The sequence below is a fragment of the Ochlerotatus camptorhynchus genome, unplaced genomic scaffold (assembly GCF_037179485.1).
Source record: "Ochlerotatus camptorhynchus isolate MF236.1 unplaced genomic scaffold, CSIRO-AGI_Acam_v1.1 ptg000334l, whole genome shotgun sequence".
NCBI lineage: Eukaryota > Metazoa > Arthropoda > Insecta > Diptera > Culicidae > Ochlerotatus > Ochlerotatus camptorhynchus.
The window spans coordinates 1,087,472-1,114,092 of NW_027040822.1; the positions used below are offsets into that span (position 1 = coordinate 1,087,472).

At 38.7% G+C, this 26,621-nt stretch overlaps 2 protein-coding genes across 2 annotated transcripts in view; both read right to left on the reverse strand.

The window, feature by feature from the left end:
• The window catches only part of LOC135708738 (golgin subfamily A member 6-like protein 22), a 422,081-nt gene that overhangs the window by 66,501 nt on the left and 328,959 nt on the right, over positions 1–26,621 (reverse strand). The window lies entirely within an intron of this gene.
• On the reverse strand, positions 12,338–23,238 carry LOC135708781 (pickpocket protein 28-like). Its single transcript, XM_065230921.1, has 7 exons — positions 23,209–23,238; positions 14,152–14,375; positions 13,835–14,086; positions 13,332–13,773; positions 13,113–13,273; positions 12,666–13,034; positions 12,338–12,611 (listed from the first exon to the last, which is right to left on the reverse strand). Exons 1-7 carry the CDS (start codon positions 23,236–23,238, stop codon positions 12,338–12,340), a joined length of 1,752 nt encoding a protein of 583 aa, XP_065086993.1.

The following is a 26,621-nucleotide window of genomic DNA, read 5'->3' on the forward strand; positions in this document are numbered from 1 at the left end:
TCCGTGGAAAAGAGCTTTTACTGCACGAATTTTCTGTTTCATATTATTGTACACGGCTGAGGAGACTAACTCAGCGCTGAGTGTCTCGAGCAGTGACCTACGGCTACGTTTTTATAAATTTATGTTACAACTGAGTAAAAGTGACTCTCTATCTATGAGTTAGTCTCAACAGCCGTGTAGGGAGCTGTAGCTAAGTCGCACACCGAAAACAAATGCTACTGTTGAAGAGTAGAATGCTATAAAAGGCTACCGTAAGTGAAGCGATGTTGGCAGTTTTGATTCAATATTGCAATTTATGGAAAATTCAAAATGTTGTATCGACTAACTTAACACTGCAAAGACATATTTTCTTAAATATCGCGATAGACCTTTACTTAAAAATATCCAGTAAGAGGTCCCGCTACAGTATTTCCTATAAGAAAACAAGTGAATTATGGAACGATGCTATCCATGGAATAGAGATGGCACGACCTGTATTGAAATAAGCCCGTGAAGGACTCATACATTTCAGTCATTTAATTTCCCAGCGATCTTTTGGAAAAGGCAAAAATTAAAAATTCTTGATAAGAAATAAAGTTAAAACTGAGCTTTGGAAATTTTATTGGGGACTCTAAAAACATATAATACCTAATCAAGTTTTAAAAATTTGAAGAATCCGATAGGACATAGATCTAATTTTGAGCCTACTTAGCACACCCCGCCTTTACCTATATTTTTCGAGTGTTTTTTGTTTTCATAAAATGGAATGTTTTTACTGCAGATGACTTCTAAATTTATTTACCTTTCCGTACGTACCGAAAGATTTGATAATGAAAACAAATTGTTGAAATATTGTTAAAAATCTAACACTGCTTCTTGACCCGAAACTCGGCCTACGGATTCTAAATTAAACCTAATGCACTTTGAAACGCCATTCAAAAGCCATTGAATTCCTTGAATTCACTTCGGCCCATCGGATGAAGATAAAAATTGATTCGGTCGGAGCACTTATTTTGTTTAAGAGACAAATTGGTGTAAACAATCATATCACGCGTTCTCATTGACTTCGTTCGATAGCTTTTGAACTAAAGTATCGTACCAAACGCTTAATTGATTTTTTAGCTCTGAAACAATGGATTTATTTGATGTTTTCTGCTCGATAGGCCCAAAATTGGCGATTAGGCTGAAGTAGTGCTCTACCCTATAACACTTTTTTAAGTCACGAAGGTGAATAAGCTTATTTTTGTCTGAATAATCCCTTATTCAAATTTTAATGTGTGTTAGGGAATAGCGGTACTCAAGTATTGAGTTAACTAAAAATGATAGAAAATGAGTGGCGTTTAGTCAATTTTGAGCTGTGTTATAACTGAGATATAACATTTTAAATTATTCACCAGCTAGTTTTTCCTTGTGAAATTCAACTGCAAAATATACACCGATGATATTTCTAGATCAAAAGATCTTTGCATTACATATTCAATGTGTTGAGTGTTTATTTTGAATTATTAGATTAAAATCATTTAAAACATACATATGCATAAGGGTAGGTTGAGTGTAGTATATCATAGAAAAGCTAAAACCCACCCAATTATTAAAATTTTATAGAAACATATTACATTTTATTAAACATATTTACAAAAATATTGAAAAATAGTGATTTCGGAAAATGTAAATTACTCAAAAAATAGAAAATAGAAAATCCCGGCTGTTTCCTGTTGTGCTAGGTTTATTCGAATATCCAAATGAGTCTCTTGTTGAAGAAATCTTCTTTTTGCAACTTGTTGCATAAATAGCTAGTTTGAGTCCGCTTTGAGAATCGTTCGAGAACGGTTGTGTGTTTTTGCTCCGCTGCGTGCTTTTATTTTATTGATTTTTTTTTAACTCGGGCTTTCTTTGTGCTGGCGTGTAGTTTTTCGGTGCTCCCATTTGAATAGTTATGTGTCCCGGGTGCGATAATTTGATTTAGAATGGTTTGTGCTGATGTTTTCCTCCCTGCTGCTTAGGTGCCTGGTGTGCTCACGCTTCCATTTGTTGCCAGTGTGACTCGACCGCGCTGATCTATTATTAGGTTTTTGCGATGTGCATTGCTTTTGTGCACAGAGTGACTTGAAAAAGAAAAGTAATATTTAGTTATTGTGCGCAGTGTTCACTCGGCTGTCGACAGAAGCAGGCTACTCTCGATGTGTGCCACACAATCGTCTGTTTTCTCGGCAGCAACCATTGTGTGGTCCTCTTCATTGTTCTTCATTAGCAGTTCTTTCGGTCGATGCGTCGTCGACTTTGGAAAGCAACCGTTTCGTGATGAGTGTGTGAGTGCTGACCACGTTTTGCGTCCATTGCTACAATGGAAGCGCTCTGCCCCTCGATGGCGTAACTGCCATACAATGAAACCACTGGAAGCGACTCCAGTTCTGATGGACGAGGCTTTTTGAATAGCGGAAGATAAAGTGTTTATTGTGTTGTATTGCGCGTTTCACACCAAATTGGATCAATAACCCAAGTAACAACTTAACAGCTTTTTGACTTTCACTCTGATTTATTGTGGTTTTATAACGGCAATAGGCAATCTTTTTAGTTTCAATATAGCATTTAACAGTACAAAACATTCTTCATTAGTAGTTCAGCGTTATGCTGTTTTAAAAACCTTTTAAAGTCTGACGAGAAAATCAGAAAGTGTCTGATTTAAAAAATGAATTTAATGCAGCACTCTATCCCTTTATAAAACTGTTCAGTAAATCAATTGGTATTTGTTTTATTGATGTCACGACAAAATTCTCCATAAAGGTGTTTTATCATTATAAAAGCAATTATGAAACCGTTCGGTTTCAATCGGGATCAAAAAGCATATATTGATGAGTTTTAGTGTCAATGAAGTGTATCACAAAACCTTCCACTGTTTACAAACAAAACTAAAAAGATGGATCCACCTAGAGACAGAGAAAAACATAATTGAGTGGGGCATTCAAATGCTGAGTCACTAGGAAATACGAAAGGATAATCGAGTAATAATTCTAGCAATGCAGTCGACGGAAGAGAAAAGGAATCCAATTCCAGAACTTTCTGGGAGGGCAGCTCCGACAACATCGGTCAACAACAGCAGAGCAGCTGACTGAGAGGAGCGATCAAATTAGACGCTTAGAATTGATGGAAATAAACAGCATATTGTCAATGGCAGCCTTCTCCAGAAATAACGTTGCGATGATGATCCGAATAGCATCAGGGCCAAACTGGGACTGCGGAAAACTGCTGACAGGAATGTCATCCGGAAGAAGGAAAACTTTACGGGAACGATTGAGCTTCCACCTGTTCCAAGTTACGTAGACTCACTTCCTGAGTAACTGCTTCCAATAGATGAATTGCCCTTATCATGGATGTCACGCAACTTGTTGATCCAACACTGGAGTAGAACATCGTTGCAATGATCGCACAACAAAACTATCGAAACATTAACAAATTTTGACGTTTAACTTTTTCCAGGCTACTTTGTCACAATTAATGCCGTCACAAAACAAAACGGAATAGGAACAAACAAAATGGTTTAAGATAAAAACAATTCAGTCTGAAAATTATCTTCATAAAAGCCGTATTAAAATGTTTTGCATTTGTTAGCGATTTCATGAAATCAAAACAGCTTTTTGACAAATGGCTTTTGGAAAATTAATGTTTATGCTATCGCCATATTGTTATTATTCCATTTGCATTTTTACAATCTTCGTTTTAAAAGTTTTTCCTTTAAAATAACTTTATTCTCATCAATTCATCAATCAGCAGTAATATAAATTACGAAAATCATCAAATTGTCTCGGCTGGGAACAATGATTAATATAAAAAGTAACTATATTTTGTTTCAGAAATTAAAAATAACTAGTCAAATCAACATTTTCCGAAGGCGGATTAATTTTTTTCGATCTTCCGAAGCACATTTCACATTTAATCTGTCACCTAAAAATAGACCACAATATGAGTTTCGATAATTTTAGTAATTCTTTCACTTTAATGATGAGGAAATTTATGAGGATTTTTTGACAGATTCATTTATGAACAATGAACTTGGCACGATCGGACGATATTTATGTATCCCTTTTTATCTTGATTAATGCTTTATTTTCAAGGCGCTTAGCAAACGTCAAAGGCAAATGGCACAAGTATTGATGCCAAATGGCTTTTATTGTAGTTTTAATAAGGATTTAAAATGGTTCTCAATGCATTCGTCATTTAACCTTTTTTGCAGCAAGTCATTCTTGAAATGTCTCGATAATGCGCTCTTTAGAACCTTCTTCAGGGTGGGCCAACTAGACAGATTCTAGTCTTAATGAGGTTTTGGTGGATGTAATAAAGGCAAAACTATCTCGACCAGGGTTTTATGAATGTTGTTTAATAGAAGCCTTGTAGTACTTCATAAAACGTTAAATGTTACTTGGGAAGCTTGTTTTCACTTATTAAAAAGTGTTATAAAACTGCAAGTTTACGTCTAATCGTCTTGGTGTCTTGGGTGTACTTATTCCTTATGATGCAAGCAATAAGTACTCCCAAGACATCAAAACGATTTGACGGAAACGTGCACTTTTATCACACTTTTTGCATTTTTGGGACAGTCCAGTTTCAGATGCAATCAGCAATACCTTTTGACTATATTTTTAAGATGTATTGTATAGTGACCAAAAATCCTTGGCTCTGTTAAGTTAATTCGTTTGAGCCTTATCATTATTAAATTAATTAAAAAAAAAGTTATTGTGCGGTTGGAATCGCTGGAGGATGAATTGTTTAAAAATGACTACAAAAAAATAAGCATCGGGAATGCGCTCCCGGATATATTAATTTGATGAGTACATTTCAGTTGAAGATTGTTCGTATACATTTCTCGATTGCATTTTCGAGGAGACTTGTCTGCTTTTGTGGGTAGTGCATTTGATGGTCCGTTTGGTGTGGCTGGTGGCTCACCCACGCGTGCTGGCGCCCCTATGAGGTAGATGAAAATGGTGGTGTTGGCATGTGTGGGCGGGATGCCGGTCGCGCCGGATTAGGGCTCGGATGCATTGTTTGCGGTAGCGGATGCGTCTCTTAATCGAGATTTATTTTCATCGTTTTCCATTTGCCAGAGGGATGACCTCGATCGCGTGTGGTATGTTCCTTGGTTTTTACGGTTAGGTGTCTACGAATAATTCATTGTGATTTTTTTTTCAAGTTGAAGCATGATTCGTTAAGAAAATAAATGCCACGATCGATCATGCAAGCTTGGCACTTGACCGATTAGTTTTAGATGTATTGTTAGGTGTGTCCTTAACACGATCATGAGGGCGGTGGATGAAGACTGACTGTAGTCACGGCGGGTCATGTTTGTTAATGTGGTTTTTTATGCGGTAGTTTGTCGCATAATCTGGCGATGCGGTGAAATATGAAGGACAAAACAGTAGTTTTAAAACGCAATAGAGTTTAGTAGAGATAGCTTAAAAGATGTGCAATATTTTTGTGCTGGTAAAATCATCGCGTCGGTCGTAGTTTACTTTGTGAAGTAAGGGGCATGGTAGCCAAAAAAAACAGAATATGAAAGTTTTATGGATTTTGTTCCCTTACGTATGGACCGAATCTAAACAACAAATTTAATGAAGGTATAGGCGCTTTTTCGTCTTCAGGTTTAAAATATCATCGGTCGTAGAGACTTTTTCTTGTGTAAAAGGCACCTCCGTCGAGTTTGAGTTTGAATAAATCCCAGGTCCTATCATATTAAGGAGGCTTATAGTAACATTGCTTGATTATCGTGTGTTTTGTGAAACTTAACATTGTTATCAACGTCACCGTAGGGGCCGATTTTTTATGGTTGCAATAACAACGCGATCGTAGCTGGTATGATGTGATATGAGGGGCTTAGTGGCCTTAGAGCGACCATTTTTGCTTACTGGTGTGTTGTAATAAATGTAGCTTGCTTGCTGAGCAGAATATGATGGGTTCAATCCCAAGCTCGTTCGCGTTATTATATGATCATTAGGACATCAGTTCAGCTTATCGTTTACCAAAACGAAACCTGCTACAAACCCAACCCTCTTACCCAATAATCCCAGTGAATCCTCGAGGAAGTGCACAGGTGTTCTCAGCTTCCATCAAAGCGAGTGTCACGTCAACACATTCCTACCCATTCCTTTCTTGACCTGTGTTCGGGCGCGGCCAGCGCTGGTATTTCCCAGTTTGAGATCACCAGTTTTTACACATTGAGGATGATTTCAAGTCCCAAGCATCGTCTATTGGTTCTCTGTGTAATTACAGCTGATCTGGCAATAACAGAGTAGCAACCGTGGGCGGTCAATCATACTCATGCTTATTGCATAAAAAGCTAGTTTGACTATGTAGATCGATATCTCATTCTGGGTAAGTCTCAGGATTTGAATGTCTTCCCCAATATTTCTTAGTGCAATGAAATGTGTAACTTTTCGCATGAAGCCATCCGCATAGAATGCTGTATTCAAAAGATAGAATCGAACACCACCAATGCGGTGCAAAAATTAACTAATCAGAAACCGTCAAAGGCTGACCCTTGCCCACCAACTTTGTCGAATACTTCAAATAATTCTAAAATGAAACCGTTACTATTCATTTTTTTTAATTTTTATTTTGTCGACAGTGTTTCATTGATTAATCAATCCATTGAATTAACGAAATAAAGCAGTAAGTTAAAAGTAGTTGTAGATTTGAAGGTTTTCACCCAATTACATTAGATGAACTAAAAGTTATTTGTTTTTCATTAGGAGAATCGGCTGGTGTAGACAATGCAAACGGTAGAGTTATTCAAGATTGTTTTCTTGTCATTGGCCACATCTTGCTAGAACTTATTAATAAATCATTTCAAACTGGACATTATACTGATGCAAAATTTGAAATTTTCGCTCCACAGTGTTCAAACGGTTTCAAATCGGGTCCTGATTAGCCTCCGAAAGTTTAAACTCATTTGATAAGAAACTTACATGGCACAAACCATTTGAAGTTTATATGGAAATTACTATGGGAAAACAAAATGTTATGTCCATTGTCTTATAGCCTTTTTACATATTGTACTGTTAACAAATTCTATTGCTATTCTTATGGAAATTTTTATCAGCTACAACTTTGCAGAATATCATTTTTCAGCCAAACGTCAAATTAAATATTTATTAATTGTTTAAGAGATTGATAATCTTATGGCAAGATTAAGCAACTGTATTGTGGGCAACACTGTATTCTGCAGTGTGACATAGTAGCCATGATTTTTGTCCTCTATTCTACGCGCCATAAACACCAATGTTGCCTGCTAAACAATTGATTGAGCATAATCATAAGACATCAGTGACTTGAATCATTAATACTTTTTGTTCCTTACATTTGATCGAAAAGTGGTCTTTAACAAACTTGTAGCTGAGAAAATTTTCAACAAGCTCAGTTATCATTTTTAAAGTAGAGTGAACTAGTGAATTTTGAGATAGATATGAACCGAAATTATGGTTTCCCAATAGTAATTTCCATATAACCTTCAAATGGTTTGTGCCAAGTCAGGTTCTTACTAAATAAGTTCAAATTTTGGGAGGCTAATCAGGGCCTAATTTGGAACCGTTTGAGCGCTGTGGAGTGAAAATTTCAAAAAAACAAATCTACTGGACATGTGCCCCACATTTGGAAGGAATCCGTAGTGGTTCCTATTTAAAAACTTGCTGTAACGATTAAAGCCGAAGAGTTTCGTCCCATTCTAACAAGTACGCTTTCCATTTATAACTAACTATATTTATTTGTACAGAATTCATATTTATACAATTCACTTATGTAATCAAATTGCACGAAGTTGCGATTTTACAATTGAATTCATATATTTGGAATGTCCACTCATGTAGAACTACACTTGTCATACAAATATCAATGAGTTCCCAATTGGCAAGTCAAAGTTGGCACTCGTGGAGAATAGAAGAACTATGAAAGTAATGATGGTTTCAAAATTTTACACGGTGAGGTATACGAGTGCAATCTTAAAATGCTTTTATTTGGCAAATGGAGCATTTTATTTAAATCTGGTAAGTGGTACGCTAGTAGAAAACTTAAGAACTTCTGTTAATGAAGAAAAAATAATTTCTTTTCCGATTTGTATGTGTATACATAGATTTCAGCTTTTCTACAACTGTAGCAGCAACCAGATTTAAATAAAATGCTCCATTTGCGAAATAAAAGCATTTTAAGATTGCGCTCGTATACCTCCCCGTGGAAAATTTTGAAACCATCATCACTCTCATAGTTCTTCTATTCTCCACGAGTGCCAACTTTGATTTGCCAATACGTTCAGCTAATTCATTTTATGTTACCCGAATGCGCTATCTGTCGTTAAAGTCGGAGGTTCGAATCCGAACCGTTCTCTCTTATAAAAGAGTAACCGAAAATAGATTGGAGCAAGATGGTATACTGAAATTGCATGACAAGGAAAGAGATGTAGCATTGAATGTTCTTCGTTGAATTACTTCGGTAATTTGACGCACTTCCGGCCACGATGACCTATCTGAGGGTATCTGGAACTTCTACTCGAGCACTTTGACTTGAACCGTGGAAGTGGGAGTGGGAGTGCGAGTAATAAGTACTTAAGTGTACTTAGTGTCGCGGTGTGTTTTCGTGCCTGTAGAGTATAAACGATAGGTCATAAGTTACGTGCAAAGTGTGTAGAAAGCCGTTCGACGGTTTTTTGTGCAGGATCGGTTTTTGTGTGGAAGTTTGCACCGCATACATGGCTTTGCTCGGCACACCGCACACCGCACCCATGAGATTTGATTGCACTCTCTAGACCCCACGCTTCAGAGTCAAGGTTCCCGGTTTGGGGAAGAATCCGGAACGGAGACACCGTGACCCTGTTCTCCGACAGAGCGTTGGCCAAATATGCAAATATCCACCACGTGAACTCACGTTTTGTATTCATAGACGACGACCCCCTTGTCGATATTTGCGCCACCGGCAATCGGCGCTACTTCAGCAATGCTGAATAGGGTGCTACTTTGCCGATCTCACTTCGACAAAGGGATGCTACTTTGCCAACGCAGGTAAAGCAGCGACGACATCGATGGTACCGTGAGTAAACAAGCGCATGCAAACCTCCTCACATACATGAGCTGCTTGATCATGTCATAAGTTTACCAATCTCTTAAATAATTAATATTTTTTTCCTGTTTTACATAGAAACAATCTTTAGCAAAGTTGTAGCTGAGAAAATTTTCTATAAGAATAGCTATCGAACTGTTTTGCAGCTCAATATGGAAAAAGACTCGAAGGCAATGAACAAAAACTTGAGATTTCCCATAGTAATTTACATGTAAACTTCAAATGGCTTGTGCGAAGTCTGTTTCTAACCAAATGAGTTGTAACTTTGAGAGGCTAATCAGGACCCTATTTGAAACCATCACGAGTCAGCCATCGTTGGACCTGCAAGCCACGTCGGCTCTCAAGAAAGAACGTTCTGTGTGCAAATGTTAAAAAATCGAGGTCGTAGCCATTCGCCAAGGCTGTAAATAATTGTACCAATCTGTAAATATAAATAAATTAGAAGTTAGGTGCCTTTAGTCCGTAGTTTTTGTTTTACAATCTTTCGCGAATTAAATCATTTGAAAAAACCCTGAATTTTGCATTTCTTAATTAAATAGTTTGGAAAATAAGTTAGAATTAGGTTCGATTAATTTCTATTGTTAAGATTTGGTCGTCTGAATATGATTTTGCGTGAACGACAACGCGTCACCATTATATAACTCGAATTTTGTTTGGAAGATTCTTTTTGAGCACTTCTCTTTAGTTCTGCTAAGTTTCTTTTACTATATAAGTTAACAGCGGTAGCCTACATTTTCCAACAACACAAACACCCGTGACCAAGGAACAGCTCATCAGCATCATAAACAAATTGCTGGCTTAAGCATATTCAACATCGGCACCATCAAACCATCGTGGACACCTGACAACAACAGCAACTAGCCTCGAGTGAACCTCGGACTTGCAGACGCAGCACTTGGCAACAACAACGACATAGGACAACGACACGGACTATGGCCCCCGCTACATGGGTAGAGAAATGCAACGTTAGGACTTTTAGGGCCACTTGGTAGGTTTCAATTAATTTGGATCGATTAATAAAGCTTAGTCTCAATTGTACCTTCTTTTTAAAAACATCGTTTGAAGAATCCGTTTATTAATTTATATTTTATTGGTTTGAAATTGTTTTCCTTTTACTGCCTGGGTTGGTTTCGATTGTTGGGCTAGGAGAAAATTCGAGTGAGTTGGGAAAAACAACCTGCCCGGAGTGAAGAGTCTTTGGCCGGACATAAACTGACCCTTTATTTTGAAGGTGGCTCTTAACCTACTGGTCACATGTAACCATCCACTTTCGTTTCCATAGTTCAGCTCGGGAGAACATTCGGGGTTACATTTCATTTGGCCATAGATTGACGTGCAGCCACTTTGATGTGATATTAAAAATATTTCTTTGCTGTGTACTAGGAACGCGTATGAAATAAGAACACCACATTTCTTGACTTGTGCTTCACAGACTTCATTGTATTTTAAAGGAATAAATGTTTTCAATTTGATGCCTAGATGTATTAATCGTGTAAGAACACTGGCAGAATTTAAGAAACATTGCATTTCACACGGTAAAACTGTTTTTTGAACAGTTTTCCAGTGATTTTTTTTATGAATTGATGAATTATGCATCTTGACGAAATTACCTACAACGAATTATTTTGATTTTGTATGTATAGCTGTCATAACGACTTTTCTATAATTATTGTATAATTAAGATGGATTTTTGATATTTTATTTAATAGTAGAAGATTAAAAAAGTAGTCTACAAAGGATTGAGTCTCACGCTCGTATTACGGATATAGAGGACTGAATTTAACATTTGATTAAAAAAAACAACTTTGAAGCTTATTTCAAAGATACCTAGAGTTGGTAGTAAGTTTTCTGTCAAATACTTTTGAATATTTTAGGTGGACAAAAAGCGAACTAAAAGGTGGGCGCCAAAGTTTTTTCACATTTATATCGCTGTAAACTCTACAGTGAATTTATATCTGTTATTGTAACCAGTTCGTTTTTGTTTACTAACCTGGTTAAAATTTCACATTTAATTATCTTAAAGATAGATCGTCCAGCTCAAACCTTTGTAGGGCTAAAGAGCAACAATGTATGCAATTTAGCAAGCAAGCTTATTTTCCGCAAATGACTTGTGAGATGTAGTTTATGTTGACGATAATTTCAAGTTAAGGTTGTTCAAATAACAACGTCTGTTTGTGTGTGATTTAATAATCAATTCAGCCTAATGGTTTTCGACCCGATGGACCAACAGCGTGCAAAGATAGGGTACTCTAAAATCAGTAAATGGAAGATCTTCATTAGGGGGATCCAAGAACTGTGATAGTCGAGTATTAGTACAAGACAATGAAGAAGTCTGCACATTGTAGACGAAATACGTGAGTTGGCAACAGTGCCATCTGGTAGACCAACGTGTGCCAAGTCCACATCGAGTGTCAACGACCCAAGTAACATTGCAAGTATTATCGTGGCTTCGAAGCACCCTGCAAGTCTAAATCATGGTCATCAGAATCCACATAAAACCGAAGACATCATATCAAGATAGAAAAATGTGCAAATACACAAATCTTTCTTCTGAGGATGTAATCTTTACTATCAAATTCGTTCGAAGCATTTACCTTTGAGCGGCAGATGACGCGATTGTTCCTGTCTCAGAGCATTCGTATGAGAAAATGGAAGAGTCTTCTTGATTTGTTGTCTTCGATAAAACCCAAATTATTCCTTGGGAAGTGTCAGCAGAATTCAAGGGACCCGGAAACTAACGAATCAGCAACATGGGCATGCTGGCATCAAACATAAGGTGCTGACAGGGCAGCACCGGTCATCGGTTAGTTGTACAAATAAAATTGGTAGCAATAAATCAGTTGAATTTTAACTATGATTGTGAATATAGCTTTTTTTAAACAGAACTTAGGCTTCCAAAAAGATTAACTCACGTATCTGTACCCCTCTCACCTTTCATCAGGTTTTTTTTTTTCTAATCTTAATACATTGCGTATCGCAGAACTCTTAAACCTCCCCTCCCCCCTTATTGTATGACGTTGACTCACACTGTCGAATTTTTTTTTTTTTTCACGATTTGGGACCTCTAATTGTCACCAACCAAAAGCAATAAATGTTTACCGAAAAAAAATCCACGCTCTTCAATTTAAAACATAATCAATCCTTAGACATGAAACATTCCATTTGGTGGAAAATTATAATTTAATTGTTAATGCAATATGTATTTGAGTGAAAATTTACGCACGTTTGATTTCAAACAATACTTTAAACTTCCAAATCAAGATTAATTCGCCTTTGATTTCTCAATTACAAACAGCGGTGCGATGAACGGTGCGCTCGGCTGAGTCTGCTTGGTCCAGTAGAACCTCAGAATGGTAAAGGGACGAATCGAACAGAAGTAGATAATCTCCGCCAGACTCAGCAGGCTGACGCCCATAAACAATCCCAGCAGGCCACCGCAGTTGGCCAGGAAGTCCGTCACACCATACAGCTCACTGCGTTTGGAGGTTATAAACTGTGCCTCCTTGAAGTAGATTTTGAGACGGGCCAGTTGGATTCTGTAATTGATTTCAATTAGTGACTAATGTGGTTGTTATTAATTTGGCAATTACCCAGGAAACTCATCCTGAGGGCTCTTGTATGCCAAGAATAGATCCCTCCAGTTAAAATCCGCCTGCGATATCTCCGCATCATACTGTACCGATGTGCACGACGGCAGACAGTCACATTTAGCCCGAAAATCGTAGCTCGAGTTCACACTGTGCTTCACGTCGTGGCTCAGCAGCTCGTTTTCGGCTGCATTGTAGCATTCAATCTGGCTGGATCCGCAGATTTCCGTCCGGTCGTCATGGGGCATCGAAAATTTCACACATCCACAAGCCAGCCGAGTGTAATTGGTGATACATTCCAGTTCGCAGTTCTGCTGCGTGTACACTTTGAAGAACTTAAGCCAACGTTCATAGTTGAAATAGCACTGCCGACTTTGAAAGAAAGGTGATATGGGAAATTGTGAATACGCGGATGGAGATGAAGATGAATTGAGTCAGAATTATGTTTACCGATGCGGAGCATAATCGCGCAAACCTTCGGAAGTGGTTATCATCTCCGGCTTAACCGAGATGATTACCTCTTGATGGAGTGGAACTCGGAAGTACTGATTGGAAACCTGAGGATACTCCCCGGACGTGTGTAGTAGAACTTTGAATCCTTGTACGGGACCCTAATCAATGGAATATTTAATAAAACAACGATTAAAGGAATTACACTTTGAAACTTACTCGACAAATATAGTCCAAATCGTATTCATGCAATCTCAGTAGAATGTTTAAACCGGCTCGAGCACCTGCTCCAAGCACCCTCACAGGGTAGGTATCGATATCCGCATCGTCACGGTAACCACTTTCCAGGGTCCACTGAGTTGACGATCTGTTCTCCTGAAGATACGGATAATCATCATGTAGTTCCTCTAGTCTAAACAAATCATCCGCCGCCAATGAATTGAATGTATAGCAAATCCCTTCCTCTGTCAGTGTTTCCGTAAACCTATCATCGCACATAATTTCTTTATTGCGCCATTTACAATACATCAGCATCTCGTTTTTGGAAACGGATACATTCTTCAACCAATTCACGCATTCATGATCGATCGTCTGATTCAGCGGAATGTTTTCCGTGATATGTGGGTCACAAACTTGAGACACTGCCCGAAACCGATCCCAACTGAAAAAAAAATCATGCTCATCCTTAGAACTGAAATACTTCTAAAACAATATCAAATCACCTTTCCGTGGTCACTTGCTCCCTGTCGGTTTCGTTCTTAATTTGATGAAACATGGTAGTGAAATTTAAATATTCTGCCTTGGCTTTCGTTTCGGGACAAATGGTAACCGCGGGGAATGGAATCTGCCAAACCGGAGTGCTCTTCTCGTTGAAACTCACAATCACCGGTGTTTGATCCCACTTGCGATAGATGTTCTGAATCAACCGGCTGCAACCGTACACCGAAATGAGGAACGTCACCACCCACCAGATCCTGAAACACAAACATCCCGTTCAGATTACCAGCACTTTAGGATTTCACAACTGGCCATATATTACTTTTCGCAGAGTGTACGTCGCTTGCAGCCAAAGTATTTAACTCCATGGATTGTGCTGTTTGCGCAATACTCCAGGAACAAACTCTTCAACCCGTGGCAGAATCTTCGATTATCGATGTCGTTGATTGCTTTCAGCTCAAAATTACTCACCGAACGCGAATCAACACCGTTTTTGATCATTGTTCCAAAGAATCGTGTCCAGCACCGACAAAAGGGATACTCCAACTAACAAGAACGTAACTGTGAAGCCGTAGTTTTATGCCTAATCTTCATTAATATTAAAATTACCAGATGAACTTAGCGAGTTCCATTACAGCATGAGTTACACCAGTGGGATTGACTCCACCTAGCCGCCGCACAGTGGACACCGTCCATACATATCTCGGACAAAAATCCAAAAGTTGTCTGAATTTGATGGAAAGTTCATTTTATAGTGGTTTTAAAATGCTGCGTCCGTTTTTGATGTTTGTACTTTAAGTGGCGATCCATAGAGTTCGTCACGCTATATTGAGGGAAAATCATGCCTCCTCTCCCCCTTTAAATGCATTTTGCCTAGACTTAATGCATTGTTTGTCACCGATTCTTCATGTCCCCCTCCCCCCTTAGAGTGTGACGTACTTAATGGACGCCCCCTCATCACCTTACTTGAAACCGCTGGAAAAACGGTTTTTCGATCAGAAACGCGCAAGTACGGGTGAGTCATATACAATATGTACGTATGTATGTTTATACTAATAGACCGAGTGAAGCATCTTCAGATTTTCCACATATTCGAGAAGTTTTTCCTGGAAAAGCCAGGAAAATTCTTACTAAAAAGTGAGCAGATCCACTTTCGACAAAAGTGAGTAACGTGCGCATGGTCGAAAACAGCTTTTTGCCATCTCATCCGTGCACATTACTGAACCATTTAACTACAGATATGTGAGCAAGCAAGATACAGATTAGTGGGTAAACAAAGAATCGATTTATCTCCATGTGCTAGACAGAGAGAGACGATTAAACGTCAAAATGGTCTATGAGGAGTGAGTAGCTTTTATTCACCTGGTGAGTAGCTTTTTTTGTCCGTGAAGAGTACAGCCCAAGTAGCAATTTGGGTTTTATGAGGGTTCTGTAGACCATGATTTAGACTTATAGTATGCTATAAAACCTCAATAAAACTTGCAATGTTGCTTGGGAGTGCAGCCCTTTTAAAAAATGTGGTGATTCTGATAAACTTCTTCGAAAATCAAAACATGTATGTTTTCCGGTGTGTTGCATCCGCTGACCGGATTTAGATTGATTGAATTTAAAACTACTGAAAATGAATTCCCAAGCACCAGGTAAAAAGTCATGATTTGAAACTATATTTGGAAACACAATAGTTAAACTCTTTTCATTGTTATATAAATTTTCTTAAAAAGAAAAGACATACTAGGTGGTTTACACGTTCTGGGCAGTTGCGAGGAAAAGTTCAGATCAATTCGCGAATACATAACGAGACATGTGGAAATAATTTATCAGGATGTCGATGTTACAATCGGCGCTTTGTATCGCGAATACCTATGTCGCTGGAACAATGCAAAACGAATGAATGAACGATTTCTGACAGCAAATGCAGAATGGTTGGATCAATTCATAGACGAGCTTGTAGTTCGAGTGAGTAATTACTTTAATTGGTTATAATTTTGTTTTTTAAAACTAGTATTTTCTTGAATTTAAGGTGAGCTATATTTTGCAACGGAAATGACAATGCGGGCTGAAGGTAATAAAGAATTGGCGAATGTTTTGAAATCTGGTACAATTTCAAAAATATCAAATGAACAGGCATTGGTAATTTTTACTAATGCTATGTTTTCAAAACGAAAATATAACATCATCCGTGAAACACCAAAGATCGTGTACCCATCGTACAAATCAATATCAGCAGCTAAAAAACTGTGCTACCCTCCTGAAACTTATTTTGATACATCAAAAGTTCGCTGTACAGTTGATTTGCAGGAAGTCCTTAATCGCACTGCTTCTAGATTGTCCATACTTTTCGAAACAGAAATCATTTCTTCGCCTCAAAAGGGTTGCACGCGTTTTCACCTCTATGTGAAATGGGATCTTGACGAACATGCCTGAGTACAATCAGAAATTCTCATGTAACACTACATGAGAATTTCTGATTATACTCAGGCATGTTCGTCAATTTTTTGTCATTAATTGTTCCACTGAGAATATTCGGAGAGGAATGTTTGATTTGGGACAACAATTTTCCTCCACTCGGTATTGCCGTCCAATCGCGATATATTTGGCCAAGGAAACTCCAGAGCAAACAACGGAAGAGTATGAGCGCATGATTGGCGCAATTAAACAGCTCAAATTAAAAGTGTGAGAATACGTGATTAGTATCGAATATAAACTCTCAATGACTATGATTGACACTAAAACCATTAATGCCATTACGCTGACTTCATCTTTACATCGATGTTACCTGTGAAAAGCCAAATTTCAATGATATTGAAAACATTGTGAAAAAACCTATTGAAACTGCCTACTTAAAATTTGGAATCATTAGTCTACACTGCAGGATTCGTTGCTTTGAATGTTTATTGCATATCGCCTACAGGCTCAGCTTTTGCAAGTGGGTAAAATCAGGTCATATGTAAGAATATAATCGCAACAAGAATCGCATTCAGACAGAGTTCTTCAGTAAACTTGGCCTGCACGTTGATATACCTTGTCCTGGTTTTGGCACAAGCAACACTGGCAACACCGCCAGGCGTTTTTTTTTAAATGCGGAAATATCTTCGGCAATCACCCATATCGACTTGAATTTGATAATAAGATTTCGGACCTTGTCAAAAGCTTTTTCAAGTGGAGAATCCATTGATTCTGAAAAGTTTACGAAATATGCCACAAACACACAAACATGAGCCGTCTGTACGTCCAACTTCATGACTGGAACCACATGCCGACATCGGTCCATAAGTAGTTGATTCACGGACATTAGATAATTCACGAAGCATCAGTACCGATTGGTTAGCTTTCAGAGGAAGCTCAAGAAATTATGAATAAGGAGCTTCGGAGAATTCGCAATGACAATGCCTAGAAAGCATCATGAGAAAAACGCTACGAATTCGTTATAAATTTTTGATGAGAAAAATTATAGTAAGCCTGAATTCGAGGCCAGCTATGAGAGCGATGACAGTTGAATGACGATGAATGAAGCAAATTAATTTGGTTTGAGAGTAAATATACGTATTTGAGGATAATAACTCTATCTTTTTATCTAAGATATATCTGATTTATCTTGAGGTAATACACAATTTTCATCGTCACACATCATCTCTATGAAAAGTGGACCAACAAAAATCAAAGCATCGCACGATGCATCGCAAAATCCTTTTGTGCTACGAACTACCATGCGTCTCCAATGTTTTTTTTTTTGAAAAATCGTCTTCAAAGTTTTTTTTTTGAAAAATTATACCTTGGGGCAAAAAGGGGCAAAACAACATGTACATTTCCAAAAAGTTCAATAATTTTCCATCATTGTGAGCTACAAGCGATCTTTTCGAACTGTTTCAAAACATTTACAAGCTCCTTAAACATTAAGATTTGCAATTTTCTGCATGCCTTATCATTTATTATCGAATGTAGGAAAGAGAAGGAATACTTGTATGGGATAAATCGAATGGCAAACATAAGCTGTATGGAAACCCTTCAAATTAAAACCATTTTGACCCAGATCGGAAATTTAGCTGAAAAGATATATTCATATCAATGACAGAGGTTTGCTCTTGTTTTTTTATGCAAATTATCACAGAATTTCCCGACCTCCTCACCTTAGAATAGCTGCTCAAAAAATTATTTTCTTTATAATGTTGTGATATTGTGGGAAAACATTATTCAATATGTATATAAAAATAAAAAAAATCAAGCCATTGAAAACCAATAAACAATTTTTTTGATTAAAGTCCAGCTTGGCGCCATTGTGCGCCGTGACGGCAGTAGTAGCTACCTACGGACGAAAGTAGACTAAATTAGGGTGCAGTGTTCAACAGGCACCGTTGATGGGTTTATTTTGCACGCACTTTTCAGAATGATAGTACATGAAATTAGTCGTGAAATATGATACCTTTCAATATGTGTCATCAAACATATGGAAAAAAAGAAAATTCTAGCGAAACGCGTTTTTTGCAAAATTGAACGGTGATGTTATCAAATCCCACTGAGACACATTACACAGGAATACCCCGAATAGTGCGGTGGGTGGTGCGGTCCAGTGACCACTATTTCGGCTCTCCTACAACCAATTGAGCTGACTGTGTGTGTGTGATTAGTGTCAAATAGAGAGGGTCTTGTATAAGAGAGGACCGGATTAAAAAAAAAACTGCCTTGGCAACCTATGTCTAGGTGGTTTCTAGCAACACGGCCAATGCAATCAAGATAAGCGCTGCTCGACTGGCTCTGGCTTTGACAGTTCGTTTGGCTCAAAACCAGCTAAGCCGCTCCACACCGCTCTACTAGTCAACCATGTACTAGTCACCAGCCAGCAAATCAGCTCAATTGGTGGGAGGACAGCCGAGAAATAGCGGTGGATGGACCGCACTATTTGGGGGATTCCTGTATTATATATTTGATGAAATAAGCTGACGGTAACTGTAGCACAAGCCCGTGTTGATTATTGCGAATTTGAAACTAAGCAGTTAACGTACATAATAATAATAATTATAATTTGAGCAAGTTGCACAAATTCATCTTCTTGTTCTTTTTCTTCGCATTTCAAGCTTAATGTTTATCGCATTTTATCTTATTGGGTGCTGTCAACTTAGTGTTCTAAGCGCACTTCCACAGCTATTAATTGAGAGCTTTCGATGAATGTACCATTTTTGCATTAGCATATAAGGGTGTCCCAAAATGTCTAAGCACGACTTTGGAACACCCCTGCTTGTTTCAGATGACGTTTAAACATCTGATTATCACGCTGAATCATTGTTTACATTTCGACCAACAGTTTCGTGTATCGCAAGTGTCGTTTCTTCACATTTCCGTAACGCAAACAGATCGGAAAAGTGCAAACAGATCGTGCACAAATAATGTACTATCCCCAACATTTATTTGAGTCAATTAGCGAAATTGGAAGGTTGTAAGCATCGGATCCGTTCGAAACACGATTCGGAAGTATGGTAATGGAGCTACTTTCCAGGACAAGCAAAAATCTGGACATAAACCGAAATCTGGACCGGAAAATCGTTCAAGCTTTCACTCGCAAGAAAAGTGCTTCGGTTCGAAACGTGGCTAAAAAAGTGGGATCCTCGAAGAGTAATGTCCAGCAGGCCATGGCAAGAATGAGTCTACAGACGTATAAGAAGCAGAAGAAGCCAGAGCGGAGTGAAAACCAAGCCGCATCCGTCAAACCGAGGGCTCGGAAGTTATACGACCAATTTCTGTGCAGAAAATCGGTGGTTGAATCATACGTTAAATTTGATAACAAAACTCTTCCTTGTGATACACCGTTCGTGATGGCGACGCGGATAAGTCAATTTTTACCGAAAATTTCTTTAAAAATGCTATGGTTTGGCAAGCCTTTTGTGAGTGTGGTATGCTTTCCAAAACCGTTTGTGACAACGGATACAATGACAACCAATGTTTACGTGCGTGAGTATTTAAACAAGCGTCTGTTACTCATGATACGCAAACACGGCGCCTCAGTACTGTTTAAAGCCGGATTTGGCGTCGGTTCATTACTGCAAGGACACGGTAGCCTGGTATAAAGCCAACAAGGTCCAATTCGTACCCAAGGAGCTGGCATTCGAAGGTAATAACACTCTAACTTGCGATTGTAGAATAATGTATATTTCAGTTTCAGTTAGTTTTTAACCAATTGCGCAGATAGAATTCAATATTGTTTATGCTGAATTCTTCCTAAGTCCTATGTTGATATATTGCTTCCTGTTGTTTGCATCTGTTGAGCTTATTGCATTTGGTATTTCTTAGGAATGTTTATTTGAGATCCGGTGGAAATTCTTTGAATACATTAATGTCATTTTGATTTACAAGTTTGTTTTTCGTTTATGTTGCGCATCGAAATTTTGAACGGAAATGATTGCGTCTTAATCAAACTGTTTTTCAATTGGTTTGCACATCCACGACACCAGGCTAGGCCAACCGAAACTTTTTGGGCCCTAACGAAAGCATACTTGCGAAAACATGTGAAAGCAGTGGATTCCGCTACAAAGTTTGCGAAAGGCTGGGGAAAAGTATCCAAAATTGTTGGAAAGGCATCTGTGCTGAAGCTAATGAGTAGCGTGAGATCAAAAATCCGCTCCTTGGCTGATCGGTTTTCGAATTTTCGATGTTTAACTGTAAGATAATACTATAGAGAACATGAATACGAAATAGAAATCGAATTTGCTGTAAACAGAGTTACGTTATCGTTAATCGTCCTTAGACATTCTGGACCACTCTAAAATTGTGTAGCATGAACACCTTTGACTCTCCTTTCTCTTATTTTTCACCTATGCATCTACGCCTCTATGTTAAGAATCAACTTAGCCCTCATTTATTTTCGGCAGACTTCAATCGACTCACATATTGTTTTAGACGTTATGGTTCTGATTATCTGATTATTATAATACATATTAATATATATTAAAAACTCGGGATGCAGAGGGACCATCAGGGCACCCAATTGAAGCGATTTGGATGGGGAGAGTGAAGATGTCAACTCCCTGTTGCTAATATTTCGTTGATAAAGTCCGGGTTCTTCTCTCCATTCATTGGTGCATCTTCCTGTTGGATTGCTCTTTTTCTGACCAATTGGCTGCTCAAGCTGTTGGAAGGAGATTATTAACTGTCCCAAGCAAATAAATTGACGAATTGCCAATCAATCCATCCATTCGTTTTTGGCCCTTCATACAGCGTTTTGCTGATGTCAATCAGAGGTTATTAACCTTGATCAAGTTCAACAGTGAGGAGAGCCCACAGTTATCGGAGTAGTTTCCGTGCTACAATGAGTGGTAGGTCAGTATAATTGTGTGACAGGTACTATCATACTCTATGCGCAGGGAATCAAACCACCAGCCACCTGCAGCATGGTCTTACATTGTAGCTGTGCCCTTACCGACTGAGCTAAAGGAGGCACAAATTCGTAGGTGGTACAAGACCTAGACCATGTAGAGAGCTCTACGACCTCTCATAAGTGTCACAGGAGTTTGGAGGTTTGTTAGTGGGGAGGGTAAAGCCATAGGATACGTTCCGTAAACGTTTCTGGAAGATTTATAAAAGCAATGGGCATAATGAAAAATTGCAAGGAAGCAGATTGGCGGAAATATGTCGTCAACGAAAATAGTTATAAAAGTTGGATAAATGCCTATAAACATCCCCTGGCAAAGAAAAAAATTTCGTCTTTCTTGGTAAAATTTCATATGGAAATTTTACTTTCACAGTATGGGGGAAATCACTTTTGTAGGTTTTGAAGATAATGATTACTTTTTGGAGTAGTGAAACCAGGCATGGAAAATCATTTGCATTCATTTCGTGCATTGATTTACATTCATTTGTCCCTAACTTTTTTCATCAACAGAATTTCGTAAAAAAAAATGTATGGAGTTTTAATAGGCTTTGTCATTAGCTACAACTTTTGTTAACAACTCAAATCCGTATCTCTTATGCATGACAAAACAGAGCGAACAGAAGTCACTACTGTTTTCAGTGAATGTATTTTACATTCACTGAAAAACAGTAGCAAGTTCTGCTCGCTCTAGCTAATAACAAAACCTACAAAAGCTCTATACACTATTTTGCGGAATGTTGTTGATGAAAAAAGTTAGAGGCAAATGAATGTCACTGAATTCATGAAATGAATGGAAATGATTTTCCATGCCTGAGTGAAACTATCCTGAAAATGTTTGCTGAAGACAGCACTCCAATTAGCATTAGCATTAGCAACGAACAAGCTGTACAATATCGTAGGTGGTACGAATTCTAAACTATTAAGAGCACAACGGATATCTATCACTGAACAGATAATAAATAGTAGGAAATAATTACTCTCTCCCAGATAAAGACATATCCCGCTCCAACAGTTAAGAATTGTCCTGGCCACGTCCTTACAACTGATAGGGATAGGAAAAGTATGTTAGTCCAACATTTACTTAAGAGAGATGCAGAGAACTCTACGACCCCTCATAAATGTATCGGGAATTGAGGAATTATGTTAGACGGGAAGGTAAACCATACACCCATACACCCACAACCAGTCAGTAGTTGTAGACATATGTTGAAATTTCTGTCCAGAGCGTCTGCTGAAAGATAAGGTTGCTAAAATAAAATGAAGATGCAATATGGTGAACTCACTATCGTTGGCACACCCCTAGCTAATTAAAAGGAAGGAAATATTTTGTATTTTATCATTTTTTTAAAATTTATTTAGGGGAAAAACCTGCGGGAGTGAAAATAGATTTACTACCTCTTCTTCCGTAGGCATAAAATCTCTATGTTTTTTCAACTTGAATCATAATCATTTACAAATGTCAACAATAAATCTGTTCGGATGGTTTAAAGAGAAAAATCTCTGCAGCAGACACCGTTTCCCGATGAGACAAAAGCTCACAGCTGTAATTAATTATTTGTAATAAACAATGCAAAACAATATAAGAGCTAACTTACATCAGTCTTCTTCTTAATAAAATTTAAAAGCTACTCTGCTTCACTTCCTTGGAACCCAACGGGACAATTTTGTAGCAGAGCAGAACCTAAATCGCACAGCATAATATAATTTCAACCTGACGAAGAATAATTCCGTCTTACCTCTACAAAAATTTCCTAATTCTTCGGAAAAATTAACTGCAGTGAACTCCAAACTGCCTATCCAATAACTATTCTTTCTTCTACTGTTCACTTCGCCGTTGACGTTTCTCGGCCGACGAGTAGGAACGCACTTAGCTCCAAAGGTGTGAGTGAAGTGCTGCAGTGATGCCAGAACATCCCCCGCCCCGTGGATCCTCGGGGGATCCTTCAGGATTCACATAGGATTCACCACCACCGACATCCATTACCGCCAGTTTGACGACCGGTCGCTTCAGTTCCTTACCTTACCGCTGTTCGCACCACCGCCTGCCATACTCTGCCGTCGCTCCCAACAATCACCTGGACTACTTTCGCACGGATCCAGGTTCTCTGGTTACCCTCGGCTACGTAGACCAAATCTCCAACCTTCACCGCTTTGCTTTCTTCGAACCATTTGGATCGTCTGTTCAGGGTTGGGAAGTACTCCTGTAGCCAACGGTTCAATTATGCTTCCGACAGGAATTGTGACCTCTGGTAGCTACTCTTCAACGCTTCCGCCAAGTTCGTCGGAATTCTCAACGGATCTTGAGCATTATACGAATTCCCCAGAAGGAAATGATTCGGCGCGAGCGCTTCGCCATTCGCCGAAGTTTGAGGCATATAGGTTAGCGGACGAGAATTGACGAATCCTTCTGCCTCAGCCAGCACCGTCAGCAATATTTCGTCATTGAGCTTACGTCCATCGTCAAGCGCCCGCATCGCCTCCTTGACACTCCTCACCATTCGTTCCCATGTGGGGTGCAGACGGCGGAATGAACTACCACTTAATGTGTGCATCCGTAAACGTATCGGCACACTCGTTGTTGATGTTCTTGATCCGCTCGACCAACTTGTTAATAGCACCGACGAAGTTAGTGCCGTTGTCCGAAAAGATCTCCACCGCTGAACCTCGCCTGCGGATGAACCTTCGGATGGCCATGATGCACGAGTCGGTAGACAAGTTGTGGGCCACCTCCAGATGGACGGCTCGGATGACCAGACACGTTGAAGACGACCACGTAAAGTTTCTCTCGGCGACGTCCAACGGCCACTTCTAGCGGTCCCAGGTAGTCTACACATACGTGTCACCTTGCAACGCTTCTCATCACTTTGTCCACTGATGACCTTAAGTTGGGGATGTGGAATCACTGGCGAACTTCGTTGACAACCGTCTCTCGGTTGGCGTGTCCGTGCCGGCAATGGTAGTCGTTCAGCACCAACTTCGTGATCGGATGATCTTTCGGCAATATCACTGGGAACCGAGCATTTGCTGTCCGACCTTCCACCCTGATGACACCGAGCTCATCGGCAAACGGAGATAACCTGTACAGAGGGCTGCATTTTTCGACACTCACCCATTTGTCCGGCCGTGGATCATCTCGGTTGTTCTATAGGGCCCTGGTTTCGTCTGGGTAGTTATCGTTCTGCGCCACTCGCCACAACAACCGTTCTGCTTGGTGATACTCGTGCTGTCGTAGAGGAACGACTTCCACTGGTATTGCTCGTCGTATAAGTGCTGAAGACAGTACTCCATTTGAACATTAAATAAGAAAGTTAGTCAATTTAGAAGACATGCTAATTTACTTCGCACTATGTGAAGTCTGGAAGAGAGATTGTACAGTAACCCCTCCATATATGCGGAGGGTGGTATCGTCCACCCACCGCTATTTCTCGGCTGTTCTTCAACCAATTGAGCTGATTTTCTGTAGATAAATAGTTTTTGGGTGACACTAATCACATACAAAAAAACAGCGTAATCGGTTGAAGGACAGCTGAAAAACAGCGGTGAGTGTACGGTACCATTCACCGCATATATGGAAGGAGCATACTGTGATAAGGTGATAGAATAACATACACTGTAAAATTTCACTTATTTTCTATTAGGAACGCACATAATATTTTTCCAATAACAAAAATTACGATTTTTATCTGAATAGGGTAGAGCACTACTTCGTCGTAATCGCCTATTTTCGTTCTATCGATCAGAAAAGATCAATAATATAAATGATTTTACCTTGCACAAATCAATAATAGGTTTGTTCCGATGCGTTAGTTAATCCTGTTAGAGCGCATTGTATGAATATTTACGCTCCGTAGGACGAAGAAAATCTAATGGCGTTTCAATGTGTTAGGACGAAATTGAAACTCGTAGAACGAATTTAGAACCAAGAAGCAGTATTAGATTTTAAACAATATCTCAACAATTTGTGACTCTGAACTGGAAAGGTGAATACATTTAGAAGTCATCTTTGACAGAAATATTCCATTTTTTTGTTAAAACTCGATCAGACAAGAGAGGTAAAGCGCAGGTTGTGCTTAGTAGGACGGAAATTAGATCGAAACCCCTAACTATCACATAACATAAGAAATTCTATGTTAGGCATCAAATAAATTTAATAACGTTCATGTGATTTAGTGGTGCAATTTCCAATTATAGGAGCATATAAAAGTTATGTGAAATTTACATGGATAGTTTCCACTAGTTATGTGATTTATTTTATGAATGTATGGGATTTGGGATTACAGGCTTACCATACAATATCTCCATATCATAGCCACATACAAACTTGTAGTTGCCAGCAAAGTTGTTCAGGAGCCGGTATGATTGGTGGACACATTATTTCAGAATTCTTCCATAACGTGGCGCTATTATACATGTAAATATACTGCATCTGCTATAACATGAGATATTGTCCATGTATAAAGTTTCTGTCTTCGGCAAAGTTGATCATGTGACCAAGATTGTTTGGTTGGTGAACAGATAAGTTCAAAATTTACTCACATCTTTAGCTCCTGAAAGTGCTGTATTATATCACGAGATCCTGCCTAGCTATGTTTTTTATAGTCGCTTTAACGCTCTTGGGTCATTCGTGACTTGTCTGGGGGTGAGATTTGTACTCGTGACTTTGTCGTGAGAGGTATAGGTATATATGAATTCAAACCACAACGCCGGGGTCGCCCCATCTACGAAATTTCTGTCTTCGTTAAAGTTGCTCAGATGATCAAACCCTTCCGAAAGTTTAACAGATCAGCTCAGAATTCACTCACCACGTGGCGCTAGTCATCTGCTGTATTATATTACGGTACCATCTTTACAACAGAGTCTTGCACAGCTAATGCACTGATTTACTTTGTTTAGCAACTTGACACTGAGTGGTGATTACCATGTAAGACACAGTTGCCAGGCCTAGCGTAAGAACAGTCAGCTGTCGCACAGTGGTCTAGAACTGTGAAAAGACGGTCAAAAGTAATTATCTCGTGAATCTGGCATTTTAGACTAGTAATGTTTATGGAAAAGTTTCTGGATATGAAAAACTTCTTCTTTTGACATTGACAGATTAATGATTAATAATAAAATTTATTTTTTCAACAATTTTATATTCATGATGGGTGCCTTCGGCAAAATTTTAGAAAATATCAACACAAGACAATAGGTGTCTATTTCTTCATCTCTTTGAAATATGGAATGTTTTTCGTGGAAAGGCCCTTAATATAAGTTTTTACTTTATAATAATTTTCTATAAACTTCTACTGGTTTGAAATGTTCTTCACAGTTGTTCAAAACATCAATACACATTCATACATACTAGATCGCAAAATATTTGCGTAATTATTGATTTTGCGGAATAAATATATTTTTTGCCACCTAATTACGATTTATTACCATCTCCCACGACA